Source organism: Phyllostomus discolor, chromosome 6 (assembly GCF_004126475.2).
Source record: "Phyllostomus discolor isolate MPI-MPIP mPhyDis1 chromosome 6, mPhyDis1.pri.v3, whole genome shotgun sequence".
NCBI lineage: Eukaryota > Metazoa > Chordata > Mammalia > Chiroptera > Phyllostomidae > Phyllostomus > Phyllostomus discolor.
Window position 1 is genome coordinate 124,659,581 of NC_040908.2, and position 18,329 is coordinate 124,677,909.

Consider the following 18,329-nt stretch of genomic DNA (forward strand, 5'->3'; position numbering starts at 1 on the left):
CAATTGATTGAGCAATGGCCTGTGAACCAAAGAGTTTCTGGTTTGATTCCCATTCAAGGCACATGCATGGGTTCAGGGCCAGGTCCCCAGTAGGGGGTGCCTGAGAAGCAACCACACATTGATGTTTCTCTCCATCTCTTCCTTGTTCCATTTTCCTCTCTCTAAAAATAAAGATAAAGAAACAGATTAGAGATCCCAGAAATAAACCCAGTGTGTATGGTCAATTAATATTCAACAAAGGGGGCAGAAGCACAAAATGGAGTAAAAATAGCCTCTTCAACAAATGGTGTTGGGAGAGCTGGACAGTTACATGCAAAAAAAAATATGAAACTTGATCACCAACTTACACCAAAAATAACAACTTAAACAAATAACAACTTGATCACAACTTAAACAAAAATAAAGTCAAGATGGATAAAAGATTTAAATATAAATTACAACACCATAAAAGCCCTAGGAGAAAATGTAGGCAGGAAAATCTCAGATATTCCACACAACAATGTTTTCACCAATATGTCCCCTAGAGCAAGGGACATAAAGGAAAGAATAAACAAATGGGACCTCATCAAAATAAAAAGCTCTTCAAAACTAGCATTAAAATGAAAAGAGAACCAACCATATGGGAAAATATATTTGTACATGATACCTGGGACAAGGGTTTGGTCTCCAAATATATAAAGAACTCACATGACTTCACTCCAGGAAGACAAAATATCCAATTAAAAAATGGGCAAAGGACTTGAACAGACACTTCTCCAAGGAGCATACAGATGGCCCAGAGACACATGGAAGGAAATTCAGCTTCACTGAATTAGAGAGGTGCAAATTAAAACCACAATGTGATACCACTTCACACCAGTCAGAATGGCCATCGTAAACAAATCAACAAACAACAAGTGTTGGAGAGGTTGTGAAGAAAAGGGAACTGCAGTGCACTGTTGGTGGGAATAAGATGGGTGCAGCCACTGTGGAAAACAGTACGGAATTTCCTCAGAAAACTAAAAATGGAACTGTGTTTTGACCTGGGCAATACCACTGCTGGGATTATACTCTAAGCATCCTGAAACACCAATTTAAAAGAACCTATGCACCCCAATATTTCAATGCTGCATTATTTTCAGTAGTGAAATGTGAGAACAGCATAAGCGTCCATCAGTAAATGAGTGGGTCAAAAAACTACGGCACATTTACAAAATGGAATACTATGCAGCAGAAATAAAGAAGGAGATCCTACTCTTCACAACAACATGGGTGGAACAGGAGAGCATTATGTTAAATGAAATAAGCCAGGCAGTAAAATACAAATACCACACAATCTCACCTATAATTTGAATCTAATCAACAGAACAAGTAAGCAAAATACAATCAGAGACATTGAAATAAAGAACAAACTGACAATAACCAGAGAGGAGGGGGGAGAGTGATAATAGGGGAAGGGCCATCAAGGGACATGTATAAAGGACACATGGACAAAGCCAAAAGGGGTAGGTTCAAGGGTGGAAAGTGAGGGTGGGGAGATTTGGTGGGGTGAAAATGAAGACCATTGTACTTGAACAACAATAAAAATAATAATAATAGGGACTTCAACCCAAGATGGAGGCATAGGTAGACACACTGTGCTTCCTCACACAACCAAAATAAGGACAACAAAAATTTAGGAACAAAAAAACAAACAGTACTGACAGAAAATTGAACTGTATGGAAGTCCAACAACCAAGGAATTAAAGTAGACATATGCATCCAGACCAATAGGAGGGGCAGAGTCAGGCAGCTAGGTGGAGAGGGGTCACGGCAAAAAAAGTGGTGGCTGGCAGCCCCTGGGTGTGCAAGATGGCAGCAGGCAGACCCAGCGAGGCAGCAGATTGTGGAGGGGCATGGAGCACAAGGGACTGGCAAACTGGGTGTTTCCACATTTGCACACAGATAAATCAGGTGAAACTGGAGAGTGAGACAGATCATGCAACCCAGGGTCCCAGCATGGGGAAATAAAGCCTCAAAACACCAATTGAAAAACATCTGTGGGTGCTGAGATGCTGAGAGAGACTCCCAGCCTCACAGGAGAGTTCATTGGGGAGACCCACAGGATCCTAGAACATACACACAACCTCCCACATGGGAATCAGCACCAGAAGGGCCCATTTTGCTTGGGGGAAACAGCAGAAGTGACTGAAATACAGCAGAGAGCGGAGCAAGTGCCATTGTTCCCTCTTGGACCCCAGTCCCACATACAACATCACAGCACAGTGAAAGGGTTGACTCACCTGAGCAAACACCTAAGGCTCTGCCCCTCATTACATAACAGGGTTTCAAGACAAAAAATGGTCCAAATGGAAGAACAGATCAAAGCTCCAGAAAAAAACACAATTAAATGATGAACAGATAGCCAACCTATCAGATGCACAGTTCAAAGCACTGGTGATCAGGATGCCCACAGAATTGGTTGAATTTGGTCGCAAATTAGAGGAAAAAAATGAAGGCTATGCTAAGTGAAATAAAGGAAAATGTATAGGCAAGCAATAGTGATGGGAAGGAAACTGAGACTCAAATCAATGCAGGGGACCAGAAGGAAGAAACAACCAAACAGAAAACAAGGAAGAAACAAGAATTCAAAAAAAAAATAAGGAGAGGCTTAGGAACCTCCAGGACATCTTGAAACATTCCAACATCGGAAGTATAGGGGTAACAGAAGGGGAAGAGGAAGAACAAGTGGAAAAGTTATTTGAACAAATAATAAAGAACTTCCCCAATCTGACAAAGGAAATAGACTTCCAGGAAGTCCAGAAAGCTTAGAGAGTCCCAAACAAGTTGGACCCAAGGAGGAACACACCAAGGCACATCATAATTACATTAGCCAAGATTAAAATGAAGGAGAGAATCCTAGAAGCAGGAAGAGATAAGGAAACAGTTACAAACAAAAGTGTTCCCATCAGACTGTCAATTGATTTCTCAAAAGACACCTTACAGGCAAGAAGGGGCTGGAAAGAAGTATTCCAAGTCATGAAAGGCAAGGACCCACATCCAGGATTGCTCTATCCAACAAAGCTTTCATTTAGAATGGAAAGGCAGATAAAGTGCTTCCCAGGTGAGGTCAAGTTCAAGGAGTTTATCATCACCAAGCCCTTATTATACTAAGTGTTAAAGGGACTTATCTAAGAAAAAGAAGATAAAAAATATGAACAGTAAAATGACAACAAACTCACAACTATTAACAACCACACCTAAAACAAAAACAAAAACAAACTAAGCAAACAACTAGAACAGGAACTGAATGACAGAAATGGAGATCACAGGGAGGGATAGCAACAGGGGAGTGGGAGGAGGAGAGAGGGGAAAGGTACAGAGAATAAGTAGCATAGATGGTAGGTAGAAAATAGACAGGGGAAGGGCAAGAATTGTATGGTAAATGTAGAAGCTAAAGAACTTATGACACAGGGACAGGAAGGAAAGGAGGGGAATGTGGGTGGGAGAGGGTGTGCAGGGTGAAGGGGAATGAAGGGGGGGAAATGGGACAACTGTAATAGCATAATCAATAAAATATATAAAATAATAAATAAATAAATAAAAAGAACCAGAAGGACATCTTAAGATTTGTCTCTACTGGATTGTTATAGTAAACACTTAAAAATAAAATAAAAATAAAAATAAATTTAAAATCATTTAAAAAATGGCCTGAACCCTTAAAAAAGAAGATTTTCCATCTGTACAATTGCTCTTTATTACTTTTCATTGTTTTCAAGAATAAACAGTATAAAAAAATGTTTGTTCAGTATATTGAATGTATACACATTAAATTACATAGACATAAATGAGTTCATCTTCTTTCCCACCCCATCCTCCCCCTCCTCCTTCCTCTCTTCTTGTTTTCTCCTCCAATTACATATCAATTATGAGTGAAAAATATTTAACATCAAAAAAGTAAATCAATAAATGTTTCACTTGTCCATTCCTCTTTCCAATTAAACCACTGCAGTATAGGTAATAAGGGAAAATAATATATCCATAGTATGTTACACTTCATAGCCCATTTTGTAAACTGACCATAATGAAATAACCCCACTTTAAATATACTAAATCCCCACTTAAACATAAATTTTTCAAGAGTACATTTAATGTCTAAAATAAATTTCTGTTTGTTCCAAATGCAGAAGTAGATGTTTATTCAAGCATGTATGCTCTTTATGTAGATCACTTCATGCTGCCCCAGCTCCCTTCTTCTTGGTTTCCCTCACTCTCTCCCTCTTCATCAACATTCCCATATTAAATTTTGTTTTCTTTGTTTTCTCTGCTCTTGCTGCTCTCTCACCTCTTTTGCCCCATTCTCCTATACCCCCCAGGAGGGAGGCTTATGGTCTATGATCAGATTCCTAAAGTGGTTTTAGCCCCCATGGGCTATGGGGAAGAAAGGGACACAGTAGAGCTTAGGGCCCTGAAAATAGCCTCTGGTGCCTCTGAGGGGCTGGTCCACATGGTATGGTAAGCAGTCATAAGTAGCAGCAGTACAGTACATCCTGCTCAAGCTAGTATGTCTGCTTTAGAGCTAGGAAACTCATGATGATGGGAATTATGAGGCATATAGCACTCCAGGTATGCAATATAAGCTGGGAGGGGAAATTATTCTGATAGGACTAAAACACATATGGTGCTGCAGATTCAGAGGCTACCAATACCTCAAATCTGGTGGGTCACTGCTTTCACATGAGAACAACCTTTTCTAGTATAAGCTGTATGGTACCCTTTTAGAGAAGCCAAGATTTTCAAGGTGAGTGTTCTTAAATTAAAACTATACCTTCATTATTAATGGCCTGTGGCAAATGCAGACCAAGAGTTCATATTCTCAACTGCAATTCAGTCACCCCTAAAGAACATTGCCCTAGAAGCACCATGTATGATAGGTGCCTGATTTCCCTGCCTGATTTTCCTTCCTGGTTTTCCAGATCATCCTGCCTTGTCTCCCAGTGTTCTTTCCTGCTTCTCCAAGTGGGATAAAAAAGATTTTCCATTTCTCAAACAACCATGCTTCCCAGAAGACTCCAGACTAGGTGTGGAGTCAATAGTATATTTGTGATGTATTGATCCAGGAAAAAAAAAGAACACTATAACCAACTGAGGACAAAGCAGATGAGTTTATAGAAATAGATTTACTTCTTTAAGGTCACTGAAATCTGGGAACAGATACAGTCTGACTAACAGGATGGTTTTTTATCTGGATTATGTCTGAAGCTATAGTTATTTTCTAATTCTACTTCTATATTTTGAACCTCAGATCTTTGGCCTCCCTTTGTTAATAAAACCTAGTTCCAATAGCCAAATATATGTTATATAAAAGAATAGTGTTTCTGTGAATACATTTGAAAATATCTGGATATTTTGACATTCTTTACTAAACAGTGACATTGATTCTTTAAAAATAAATAAATAAATAACTCCATTGGCTTAATGTAGAAGTGAGGGAAGAGTGGTATCTAGCCTAAGTCAAGGAGTTTTGTGTTGCTGGAGAGTCCTGGACTCTGGTACAGGCATCTGTGTCACCTAAACTGGGAGCTCTGAATGTGTTGATTGTCTCTGTCCTTAATAAGGTATTTCCATCCTGAGTTTGAAAGTTCAGTTTGCTAAGAAATCTAAAGAAACATTGGTGAAAAGTATTGAAAAAGAAAATACAAACTGTAATTTTGAAATGACCCAGAAATAGAACTGTATGAAAGGAGTTCCCCTATATAACCCAAGAGTCACAGATACCATGTGGCTAACACCAAGGGCAAACTCATATGTCAAGCAAAATAGAAAGAGAGGTGTTTAGTTTTCCAAAAGTCTGGACCTGTACTGTCCAATAGAATAGCCAGTAGCCTATTGAGCACATGTGACTATTGAGCACTTGAAAAATGAGGCTTGCAGAATTGAGGTGTATTGTGAGTGTCAAACACACACCTGATATTGAAAACTTAGTACAAAGATAAAAACTAAGAATGTAAATTAGTTTTTGTTTTATTGTTGTTCCAGTACAGTTGTCTCCATTTTCCTCCCACCATTCTCCCTCAGCTCACCCATCCCCACCTCCCACCCTCAATCCTACTCCCCCATTAGATTTGTCCATGGGTCTTTTATACACATTCCTTGATGAACCTTTCCCTTCTTTCCCCATTATACCTCTCCTCTCCCCCGCTGGTTACTGTCATTTCTTTATTTCAATGTCTCTGGTTATATTTTGCTTGCTTGTTTGTTTTGTTGATTAGGTTCTACTTACAGTTGAGATCATGTGGTGTTTGTCTTTCAACACCTGGCTTACTTCACTTGGCATAGTGCTCTCCAGTTCCATCCAAACTGTTGCTAAGGGTAGGAGTTCCTTCTTTCTGTTGTGCAATATTCCATGGTCTAACTGTACCATAGTTTTTTGATCCACTCACTTACTGATGGGCACTTAAGTTGCTTCCAGCACTTGGCTATTGTAACTTATGCTGCTATGGACATTGAGGTGCATAGGTTAGCCCATTAACAGTTTTTTATATTGATTACATGTTAAAGTGATAATATTTTGGATATATTGAGTAAAAAATGTAACTATAACTAATTTTGCATGTTTTCTTTTAATTTTTTCCTGATGGTTTTTTATTGTATTTTTCCCATTACCATTTATCCCCCTTACACCATCTTCCACCGCCACCCACTCACCATCCCTACAATCACCTCTCTGTTGTCCATGTCCATGAGTCCTTTTTTTCCCCTCCCTCCACTCCCCTGTCATCCCACCCCAGGGCTGTCAGCCTTCTCAAATTTTTTTGTATGTGGCTCACATTATGCTTTTATTGGAAGTGCTTCTCTAGGTTATATGGAAACTGATAATATATTAGGCAAAAGGGAAGGGCAAATTTGTTTTTTCCAACTTCCAAAACTGCCTTCAAATATTCACCCTTCTTGTCTTTGAGGAACAGGCTTAAACTTTCTCAGAAAATATAAAGAAGCTGACTTGTAAGATCACTGCCACTGTTGACAAATACTGGTTAAAGTTGGACTTCCCCAGAGCATTAGAAACAATATCACTGGGTTATATCAACCAATGTTATGAGATAGGCTTTCTCATGGAAACAATATAAAAGGTTACCTCATAGGTGTCTTGATTTTGTTCATAACTGCTTGTGGTATACCAGGCCAGGAACCCATGAAAACTGTTTAGTCAGGTCAGGGTTTGTGACTGACCAAGAACCCACATGTAATCAATCAGATGAAGACAGCAGGTGCTTCTTCTATCCCTCACCCTTGGAATAGTGCTATTGGACAAAAATCAATGGCTTCTGAAGTTTTTGTCCCAAGACATTAAGAAACTTTGAATATCTTGTCTAAGGTGCTATTTCCTATAAGTTGATAGTCATAATGCTAATAAAGTCTTCAGATATTTCCCGGTGATACACTCAGCCCTGAATTCTCCTTTGCCTGTGATGTCTTCTTTTGGAGAAAGGACAAGGGCAGGCATTTGTTTGGGGCCTATGCTTATCTGCTCTAGAAGCAGAGCCTGCATGAGGGTTTTCATTTATAGAGGCAGAAAAGGTAGTAAGAGCTGTGATTCAGACTTCTTGGTCACATGTCATGGCTTCATTATTATGATTTTAGTAAAAATGACTTTAATTACCTTTGCCTTTGTTTCCTCCCCTGCAAAATTCAGAAAACAATGGTGTTTTCTTGTAAAAAGCATATTCATGCCCTGGCTGGAGTGGCTCAGTGGATCAAATGTCAGCCTGTGAGCCAAAGGGTCATCTGTTTGATTCCCACTCCTGGCACATGCCTGGTTTGCAGGCCAGGTCCCCAGTTGGGGGTGTGCGAGAGGCAACTGATCAATGTATCTCTCACACATCAATGTTTCTCTCCCTCTCTTTCTCCCTCCTTTTCCCTCTTTCTAAAAATAAATAAATAAAATCTTTTTTTAAAAAGGATGATCATGTAACTTATCAAACAAGTTAAGAAATTATTAAAAGTGAAAAAGGGTATAAATGGGAATTATGCCAGGCAAATAAAAAACATGGTCATCCTATCATTCTCCTTGTAGGACTTTTACAGACTGGATTGGTTTATATTTACCAAGCACTTAAATAGTACCAGACATTTAACTATGATTATCTTTCGATGGTTCTTTGGAAAATGAGTCACTTCTCCATGAGTATTTATTATATCTGGATAGATTTATTTTTATCTTACCTTTAAAGTTTTCTGAACTGTCAGTTGTGATCAAGAATCTTTACATGGCATCACCCTGCAACTGCTCCACTGCTCCAGTCTCAGAATTCCACCTCATCTGCTTCCCTAACTACCAGAGTTGGCAGCACTGGCTGTCCCTGCCTCTCAGCCTCCTCTTCCTCCTGGCCATGGGGGCCAATGCCACCCTTCTGATCACCATCCGGCTGGAGGCATCTCTGCATGAGCCCATGTACTACCTGCTCAGCCTCCTCTCCCTGCTGGACATCGTGCTCTGCCTCACTGTCATCCCCAAGGTCCTGGCCATCTTCTGGTTTGACCTCAGATCCATCAGCTTCTCTGCCTGCTTCTTTCAAATGTTTGTCATGAATAGTTTCCTGACCATGGAGTCCTGTACATTCATGGTCATGGCCTATGACCGCTATGTGGCCATCTGCCACCCACTACGATACTCATCCATCATCACTGATCAATTTGTGGCTAGGGCTGCCACATTTGTTGTGGCCCGGAATGGCATTCTTACTATGCCTATCCCTATCCTTTCTTCCCGACTCAGATATTGTGCAGAGAACATCATCAAGAACTGCATCTGCACTAACTTGTCTGTGTCCAAACTCTCCTGTGATGACATCACCTTCAACCGGCTCTACCAGTTTGTGACAGGCTGGACCCTACTGGGCTCTGACCTCATCCTTATTGTTCTCTCCTACTCCTTCATCCTGAAAGCTGTGCTAAGGATCAAGGCTGAGGGAGCTGCAGCCAAGGCCCTGAGCACATGTGGTTCTCACTTCATCCTCATTCTCTTCTTCAGCACAGTCCTGCTGGTTCTGGTCATCACCAACCTGGCCAGGAAGAGAATCCCCCCAGATGTCCCCATCCTGCTCAACATCCTGCACCACCTGATCCCCCCAGCTCTGAACCCCATTGTTTATGGTGTGAGAACCAAGGAGATCAAGCAAGGAATTCAGAAATTGCTGAGGAGTTTGTAAGAACTAAAATATGTGAGATTTGACTTTGGGAACAGAAGCTGATAATGGAGAATAATTTTAATGATGCATAGAAAAATTTATATAGTTACTGCAGGAATAAGTATGGGTTTTTCTCTCCCCAATGTTTCAAGTGATTATGGTGAAACCTATATTTTGGCTCCTGTTTTCTATTGCAGTGCCTTTTTTGCATTCTGGAGTTACCTGGAAGTTTCTCCTAGCTTCATCTCTGTGAAAGGGACTTGTCAAGCCATAATCACAGGAGCTTAATTAGAGTACTATTGTTTTTAAAATAAGGAATAAGTGGTAGTCTAATCATTTCTCATACCACTCAATTTACTCAATTAATATTTCGATATGTATTAGGCCTCTTGGTTCTACTTGAGATCTACAGATCAAATTGGTTTTGTGCCATGAATGGGTCTCTTATGGACATACAGAAAGTTGGCTCCAGAACCTGAATTCTTACAGTCAAGTGAATACCATATACCATCCATTGTCTCCTCTAGTTCTGCCAGATCCTATTAATACCTTTTTCTCATGATACTTCTCTGTGATATAAATTTCCTGTAGCTCTTTTCTTTTTTGAGAATAATTTTAAATAAATATTAAGATGACTCGATGGTGTATATGTTTTTTGTCATCCCCATTCCGCCTACACTTTGCCCACCTCTACCCAGCCCTCACCCCTCTTCCTTCTGGCCACTATCACACTGTTGTCTGTGTGTGTTATGTATATATGTTTTCTGGCTAATCCCTTCATCTTCCTTTATCCAGTCCTGCCTTCCCACTTCTCCTCTGACACTTGTCAGGCTATTTCATGTACCCATGCTTCTGTTCCTATTTTGTTTGATAGTTTATTTTGTTCGTTAGTTTATTTTGTTCATTAGGCTCCATATATGAGATCATGTAATATTTTCTTTCTTTAAGTGGCTTATTTCACTTAGCATAATAATATCAAGGTCCATCCATGCTTTCACAAAGAGTAAGATCCCCTTCTTTTTTTACAGCTCTGTAGCATTCTATCATGTAAATGTACCACAGTTTTTTCAATCTACCCATCTATTGATGGGCACTTCAGCTGTTTCCAGATCTTAGCACTGTAAATAGTGCTGCTATGAAGTAGGGGTGCATATATTCCTTTGAAATGGCATTTTGGGATTTAAGTAAAAGGGTTTTTTTTTTTTTAATTTTTCAGATGTTCTTTACCAACTTCTGACTTCATATGATCCTACCCAAATTTTCCATTAGATTTCAGACATGGCCTGCATCCCCACTCTGTCCTGTTTATTTTAGATATATTTAAATTTACTTTTTTAGCTTATTTTCATTCCTCTTGCATAGTCCTTTTATCCTGTACTGATGACAACATAGTTTCCTATGGCATCCAGGCCTTTGGATTGGTGAGTTATGTGAACAAAGATAAATCCATTCTCTTTGTAGTTCCCACCCTGATCATTCCCTGAAAATGGTGGAGACTCAGATATTTACCAATTATTTTTCCTGAGATTAATTTTCATGGGTAACTGTGACCCTATTTCATTTTTTTTTAATTGGTACAGCTCAATTCTCCACAATTTACTTCTTGAGGCACACAAAAATACTTGGTGAATTGTCCACATTGCCATACTTTTATTATTTCTGGATACCTAGAATTCCATATCAATAAGGATTTTGAGTCTTCAAATCTTTTGTCCTTTGGAATTCCCACTAAAGAACATTGGGTAAAAGGTGAAAGATTTATATGATTGGAAGAGAAACCAGAGCATGGAATATTGGGTAAATAGACATCCAAGATTTATTTAAATTCTACCAATGACAAAGAAGTACCATCTAGCACCTGGAAGAGAAAACCTCTGCTCCTGTTTGGGATTTTTTAAAAGTTTTCTTACTCATCTGCAGTTTTGTTCTGGGGCCTATGGGGAAGCACTTTCTGGTGAATTAAAATTCCAGTATTAGCTTTAATAATTTTTACCATGTTTCATTTAAAGGCATGCCAACTTAATAGCCCTAAAGTTTTTATGATCATATCATCATTATGAAGTATCTCTTTATCTTGAGACAAGTTTCATGCCTTCAAGTTTGCATTAATTAAACTAGAGTAGCTACCTGATATTTCCCTGGTTAGTCTTTCCATCATATATTTTTTCTTATCTTTTATTTTCAGTCATTCTGGGTGTTTATATTTAAAGTGTATCTTTTGTGAGCAACATGGATATATTCAATCTGGTAGTCTTTGTCTCTTACTTGGAACACTTGGCTTATTTACATAATACAACTACTGATAGCTTTATAGATAACATCTTATGATTTGTACTTTTAATTCATTTGTTTTACCTCCCCTTTTCCTAGTTTCTTATCTTATTTTTGATTAATCTAATTTTTATGCAAACATTTTTTCTTATTATTTTGGTGATAACCAGAGAATAAAAACTTGTAACCTTGACTTACTGCAGTCTAATTAAATGTATGTACTTTAAAAAATGTTTGTAATTATGTTATTATAGATGCAAGTTTGTCTTAGTATAAGAAATCATTAGATAAGCCTTCACCATTTGCACAAATCAATTTAATAAATAATTCTGTAACAAAGCAAATTATTCTGAATAAAACTATTAAAAACAAAGTATTAAAATATAAAATTGCCCTGGCTGGTGTGACTCAGTGTATTAGGTCCTGGCCTGTGAATTGAAAGCTGTTGGTTCAATTCCCAGTCAAGGCAAATGCCTTGGTTGCAGGCCAGGTCCCCAGTTGGGGGCATGCAAGAGGCAGCTTATCAATGTATCTCTCACACATCGTTTCTCTCCCTCTTTTTCTCCCTCCCTTCCCCTCTCTCTAAAAATAAATAAACAAAACCTTCTTAAAAATATAAAATAGACTTATTAATCTTTTTAAGTAGCTTGTTTGAAATTATTTTCAAGAAATTTGGTATCATTATAAAATGTTGTGTTTCTTCTTTTGCTAAAAAATTATTGGGATAACAGTGGTTAGTAACATTATATAAATTTCATGTGTACAGCTTTAAAACATTACATCTGTATATTCTGTTGTGTGTTTACCACCCAAAGTCCCCTCTCCTCATGTCCCCTTCTATTTGACCCCCTTTAAATATGTGCACTTTAAATTATTATTCAGGATTAGATATAATTGTTTTCCTTAAGTGACATATTTTCCCTGTGTGAATATATTTCTAAAACTTAAAAATTAATAATGAATCATTACAAAGTATCGATTTTAAAAACAATTGTTCTAGAATGCAGCTAATCGGTAAGTTGAAGTCTATAAGTCTAATGATGTTTGTCTTCTTAGGGGATCACTTAGATACATCTTCCAAGTCCCCAGGTGATATTTGTTTTTATCACAAATAATACATCTGTTTGCATAACTCTCAGATATTTGAAGAGAAACAACTCTCTTTCACTTCACCTCAGTTTAGATGCAGAAATCTCTCTTTTTACTTTAGAAATGTGCATCTACCTACAGGGAGATCAGAGCTCATGGGAGCAGGATTCCCAAACCAATTTTTCATGTTTTAAGCCACAAGAGAGATACAGCATCTTCATGAAGTTGTCCAGGGGCTAAAGCCACAAATATGAGAGAAGGCCTGTAAGAAATTGAGGAGTCACACTGCCTAAAAGCAACTGAATGATCAAACTGTTGTTTGGAGCAGACTTTCTCTGTAAGTATTTTTGGGAACAATACAGTGGAAAGCCAAGCCTCAGTAACACTTTAAATTTGGTTCTTGACTTAATTCTTTGTTTACTTTAGAGAGTATTATTGCACCCTCAGATGTGAGTTTGTGAGGACCCTGAGGATCACTGACATCAAAAGAGCCCGTTAGCGTGTGGGTCAGTAGAGCTCACAGTAGGTCAGCTCAGGTCTGTCTCTGGCAGGAAGGTTGACAGAGAGTATTCCTATTTTGATCAATAAAGACTTATTGTAAGTGTTTGGATTTGTGCCGACTGTCAAAAAAACAAATGAATGAAACCCTTTCCTTGACCTTAATGAGGTTTGGTCCTCCTAGAAGGGGTGGCTAAGACCTATGGATGCAGGCAGAGAGATAAAAACATAAAAAAAAAGGAACCTACAGAATTTCCAGAGTCCATGTGAAGAAGGTAATTTTCAAATTGGGACACCAGAGATTGGCCATAATTTTGTTTAAATAACTATAGATCATGGGAGAAGCTACTGATTTGATATCTGAAGCTGAATGGTTCTGTGGCTAGGCCTGGCTGCAATATGGGAGCAGTCTTGATCCTGGAAAAGCAATATTAGCATAACTAGGAATTTGATAGAAAAGCAAATTCTTGGGCTTCCCCCTGAGATATACAAAATTGACAACTAGGGATTGTGTTCAGCAATCTGAATTTAGGGATCTGAACAACCTAGACAAGAAGCCTAGGTGATTTGATGCATACTCACACTGGAGAACCACTGGTCTACATTAAAGAAAATCTTGATAAGACCATACTATATATTTGAGGAAAAAATAAAACCACTCTAAATCTTGATTGGTACATATTTTTGTGTCCTGGGTGCCCCCCAAAACATATGTCCAAAACATCCATCTGTAAAAGATGATCTTCCCTCTACTTCAGAGCACAGCACAGCAGAACCTGACAACTTCTTCACCAACAGGATCCTGGATGGTTAAGATACTCAAAGAGAACTGAAGTTCCTGTCTGAATAGCATCATATCCTGGGGCATGCTTAAGTATTCCTTCAGTTATTCCCTTATCTTAGACCCTCACTTTCTTCTTTTTTTCCTTTTCCACAGACATACAAAAAGGATTTTACTTTTTAAGCAGTTACTTAATAATACATATACCAATGCAATAAGATACTACACAGATATTTTTTGCATTTATTGTTCTGCCACAAGATTACTTTTTTCTCATCACCAAATTATTTTTTATCCTATTCTGCTTTGTTCATCTTTTTACAAAATATTAAGCAAGAATGCTGATGTTTCATAGTAGAGCAAGAAATTAAGATGTTAAATTAGTCCAGGACATCATGACACTTTCAACAATCTGTAAGTCCACATATCTGAACTATACTTACTGAGTATCTACTTTGTTACTAGAGGCATTGAGTTTTTCTCCATGGCTGGTAGATGGAGCACAGACTTTTTGAAAAACAATTAGGAAACATCAAAGAGTATAGGAAAAGTTTTATTAATGTTTTGATAACAGCATGATCAAGATATTTAAGGATCATAGAGAAACAATGGAAAGAAGAGGTATGTAACTATGTATGTGAAAAGAGTAAGAATAAACAAACATTTGTAAGAGGTGTAACTTTTTGTACAGATAGAAAAGGACAAGCAGAAGTTAGTTATTAGAGGACAAGAAAGTTGATTCTATAAGAAGCATATGGTACATGCAAGAAATACAGAGATAAGACAAACAAAAGCATGCTCAGTAGGTAGCTGGGCCTGTGTGTATGCAGTCGGAACATACTCATGTGAAGGGAGTTATTCTTTATTCATTAAGTTATGGATGCTAAGGAAATTTTTCTAAAAAGGAGTGGTGTGGTCCAGTTTATACTTTAGACAGACTTTATGCCAACAGAATTGTGGAGAAACTTTACAAAGAATGGAGGCAGATAAATTAGGTAAGAGATTTTTAATGAAACAGTCAATCCCTAAATTCATGTTTCTTTTCTTTCTGTCAGTCCCAGGCCCACCTGCCAGTCATGGTATTATCTCTCAACAGCACAGGGACCCAGGTGACTGAATTCCTGATAATCTGCTTTCCAGGCATGCAGGACACACAGCACTGGCTCTCTGTAGTCCTGGCTCCCCTCCTGGTTTTAGCCCTTGGGGCCAACTTTGTGCTATTGTTTGCCATCTGGCAGGTGGCATCTCTACATAAGCCCATGTACTACCTGCTTGCCATCCTCTCCTTGCTGGATGTCATTCTCTGCCTCACAGTCATCCCCAAGGTCAGTACCTCCCTGATTTCTGAATTCACTCTCAGGCAGCCAATCATTTTTCTCTAACCAGTACTTTTTTCTGCTATAAATTCTCCTGCCCCTGAAGGAAAATCCTCAGTGAGTAGCTTGCACAATCACATTAGGTCCATACTAAGACATGTCCCCTCTCGTTCTCAATATCCATGTTTCTTTTAAGGATTATATTATTTTCCAAATGACAGGCCCTCTCTCAATGTCTGAATCAGTGATATTCCAATATTTGCCCTTCTGTTTACTTCTAAGGTGATTCTCCTTGACTATAAATGACCCCAATCTTCCATCCAGGCCTTTAGAACTTACTTTCTAAGAAGTAACAGAATGTAAGCTTATGTCATACAGTGAGACAGAAAACTTAATTAGAAAATGTTTCTCATGAGTATAAAGAGGTTTGGGGTGTTTAAATATAAATATTAGATTACAGGGCTTAATGTCCTATGATACATTTAATTTTTTTACTTTTATTTAGTTATTTTTTATTACCATTTAGTCCCCTTATACCCTCCTTCCCACCCCAGGCAGATGTGTCAGCTGGAGTTCGGGTAAAAACTCTAGAGACTAAGAGAAGACAGGCTACATAAACAGTTTTAAACAAACAAAAGAAAAACGTGCTCTGTAGATGGAGAGAAAAGGGTATAATTACACTTTGGAGATTGGGATGCACAAAGAAGTTACTTGAAAACAGGATACTGTGTCAGCTGGGATTATGGGGCTGCAGGTTGAGGATATGGATGGGTAAAGCCATCTGAGGATTTTTCAGGGTTAGTTACACTAAGGTGGAAATAGGTGGACAGTTTTTGAGAGTAATGATTCTGGCAGGTCCTGCTTATCTTCTGGTTCAACATGAAGTCCATCAGCTTTTCTGGCTGCTTCCTGCAGATGTTCATCATGAATACCTTCCTTCCTATGGAGTCCTCCACCTTTCTGGTCATGGCTTATGACCGCTATGTGGCCATCTGCCACCCACTGCACTACCCATCTGTCATCACTGAACAGTTTGTCATTAATGCAGCCATTTTCATTGTCTTACGAAATTTTCTGGCTACACTGCCCACACCAGTTCTGGCTTCCAGGCTCAACTACTGTGCCAGCAACGTGATAGAGAACTGTATCTGTGCCAACATTTCTGTGGCAAAGCTCTCCTGTGGGAATATTTACCTAAATAAGCTCTACCAGTTTGTGAGTGTTTGGTGCCTACTGGGTTCTGATCTGGTACTCATCTTGCTATCCTACTGTTTCATCCTGTGGGCTGTTATACGTCAGCCATCAGGAGGTGCAGCCACCAAGGCCTTGAGTACTTGTGGTTCCCATCTCATCCTTGTACTATTCTTCTACACATTGTTGTTAGTCTTCATTTTTACAAACAAGAAAGGAAAGAAGGTGCCTTCAGAAGTGCCCATTCTTCTCAACGTCTTGCATCACCTTATCCCACCAGCCCTGAACCCCATTGTTTATGGAGTACGAACCAAGGAAATCAAGCAAGGAATTATCAAGCTACTCAGGTACCACTATTGAGAGGAGTGAGTCAAAGATTAGGGATTATGGAAGTCTGTGCATGTAGTAGTGATGGTTTTATCTGAATGCCACAAGAAATACAATATGACATCCATGCTGTTACCCTCATCTTGAACTTAAACCTTTCTCAGCCACTGTCACAATATTTACTTTCACTTCCCCAATGCATTATTCTTCAACCATATAAAAGAAGGAAATCTTGCCATTTGCAACAACATTGAAGGACCTTGCAGGAATTTTAAGTAAAATAAGTCAATGTGTTATGTCTATATATGTTTTTTGGCCAGGTAGAGGTGAGGCAAATGCCATTTTAGCAAATGGGGGTGGGAAATAGAGATGGAAAGAGACTTTGTTTAGGATGATGGGCACACAATACAGTGTACAGGTGATGTTTTATTGACTTATACACTTGAAACCTGTATGGTTTTGTTAACCAATCTCACCCCAATAAATTCAGTTAAAAAGAAGTGAAATAAGTCAGATAAAGACAAATATCATATAATCTCACTTACATGTGGAATCTAAAAAGCAAAAGAAAACAAAAACTGAGCTCACAGATACAGAGAACAAATTAGACTGATGGTTGCCAGAAGTACGGGGGGGGGGGGAGGTGGGCAAAATGAGTAAAAATGGTCAAAAGATACGAATTTTCAGTTATTAAAACAATAAAACATGGGGGTGTAATGTACAGTATGGTGACTATTGTTAATAATACTGCACTGCCTCCTTGATAGTCGTCAGGAGAGTAGATCTTAAAAGTTCTCATAAGAAAAACAGTATGCTGTTTTGTAACCCATGTATGCTGATAGATGTTAACTAGTCTTATTGTGGTGATTATTTCACAATATATATAATTATGTAATCATTATGTTGCCACACCTAAAACTAATACAATTTTATGTTAATTATACCTCAATAAAAATAAAAAGGTGAATACATGAAGGTGTTGTTAAATATTTAGGCAATAGAAAGAAAACTTGAAACCCCTCATTGACTATGCTGAACTTGCCCCACTCCACCCCTGCTTTATCCCAGATCTTTGAGTCCCTGGTAAAGTATCTCAAGAAGGGTGATTGTTTTAGTTCTCCTTGGTTTACAGCTACCCCAACCAGCTTCAATGATCTTCTGCCATTTGGCTCAGATCTGCTCCCAGTCTAGCAGTAATGCAGATGCAATTATGCAATCATTCAATATTTGAAGACAATGCTTTAGTGATGAGCATCATTCCAATTAAACTTAGCAAAGATATAACATCTCTGTGTTGTATCATTTCTTCTCTAGTAACATTATGATGATAGGTTCTGGGTTTTAAGCTCCAGCCTTTTCTTTTGTAACTCTGCTTTGTAGGATTGGGTCCCTGCATTGGTTCTGACCTGAGTTTCCCTTCTATTACTCTATATTAACCTCTGGTCCTCTGTGAGTTCTAGGGTGATAGCCAGTTCTTTGCCTGTTTGGAAACTGAGGTTCTTCTACCTGCAGTCAGATCTCCCCAGCAGCTACTGCCCTGGACTTCTGCCTAAGTCTCCCCATGGCTGTTTCCCACCCACCACAGAAATGTCCACTACTTCTTGGACTTCTGTTTGTTCTTAACTTAGGCCTCTGTGCTTATTGCTCCATCTGATTGAAAAGTCTTACCCTGTATGCTCAAATGATTAACTTCTCAGCATTCATAAG

General features: G+C 38.6%; 2 protein-coding genes across 2 annotated transcripts; both read left to right on the top strand.

Moving 5' to 3' along the window:
* Positions 1–4,456: 4,456 nt before the first annotated feature.
* Positions 4,457–9,742, top strand: LOC114500436 (olfactory receptor 56A4-like). Its single transcript, XM_028517135.2, has 2 exons — positions 4,457–4,759; positions 8,193–9,742. The coding sequence occupies exon 2, from the start codon at positions 8,229–8,231 to the stop codon at positions 9,168–9,170; it is 942 nt and encodes a 313-aa protein (XP_028372936.1). The 5' UTR covers positions 4,457–4,759; positions 8,193–8,228; the 3' UTR covers positions 9,171–9,742.
* Positions 9,743–14,837: 5,095 nt separating this feature from the next.
* On the top strand, positions 14,838–17,000 carry LOC114500429 (olfactory receptor 56A4-like). Its single transcript, XM_028517127.2, has 2 exons — positions 14,838–15,113; positions 15,960–17,000. Exons 1-2 carry the CDS (start codon positions 14,865–14,867, stop codon positions 16,653–16,655), a joined length of 945 nt encoding a protein of 314 aa, XP_028372928.1. The 5' UTR covers positions 14,838–14,864; the 3' UTR covers positions 16,656–17,000.
* The last annotated feature ends 1,329 nt before the right edge of the window (positions 17,001–18,329 follow it).

What these genes read in the sequence shown, in the direction of transcription:
- LOC114500436 (XM_028517135.2), top strand. Translation starts at nt 8,229, where the DNA reads ATGGCATCACCCTGCAACTGCTCCACTGCTCCAGTCTCAGAATTCCAC.
- LOC114500429 (XM_028517127.2), top strand. Translation starts at nt 14,865, where the DNA reads ATGGTATTATCTCTCAACAGCACAGGGACCCAGGTGACTGAATTCCTG. An exon ending in GCCTCACAGTCATCCCCAAG is followed by an intron (nt 15,114 to 15,959) that starts GTCAGTACCTCC and finishes TGATTCTGGCAG; the next exon opens with GTCCTGCTTATCTTCTGGTT.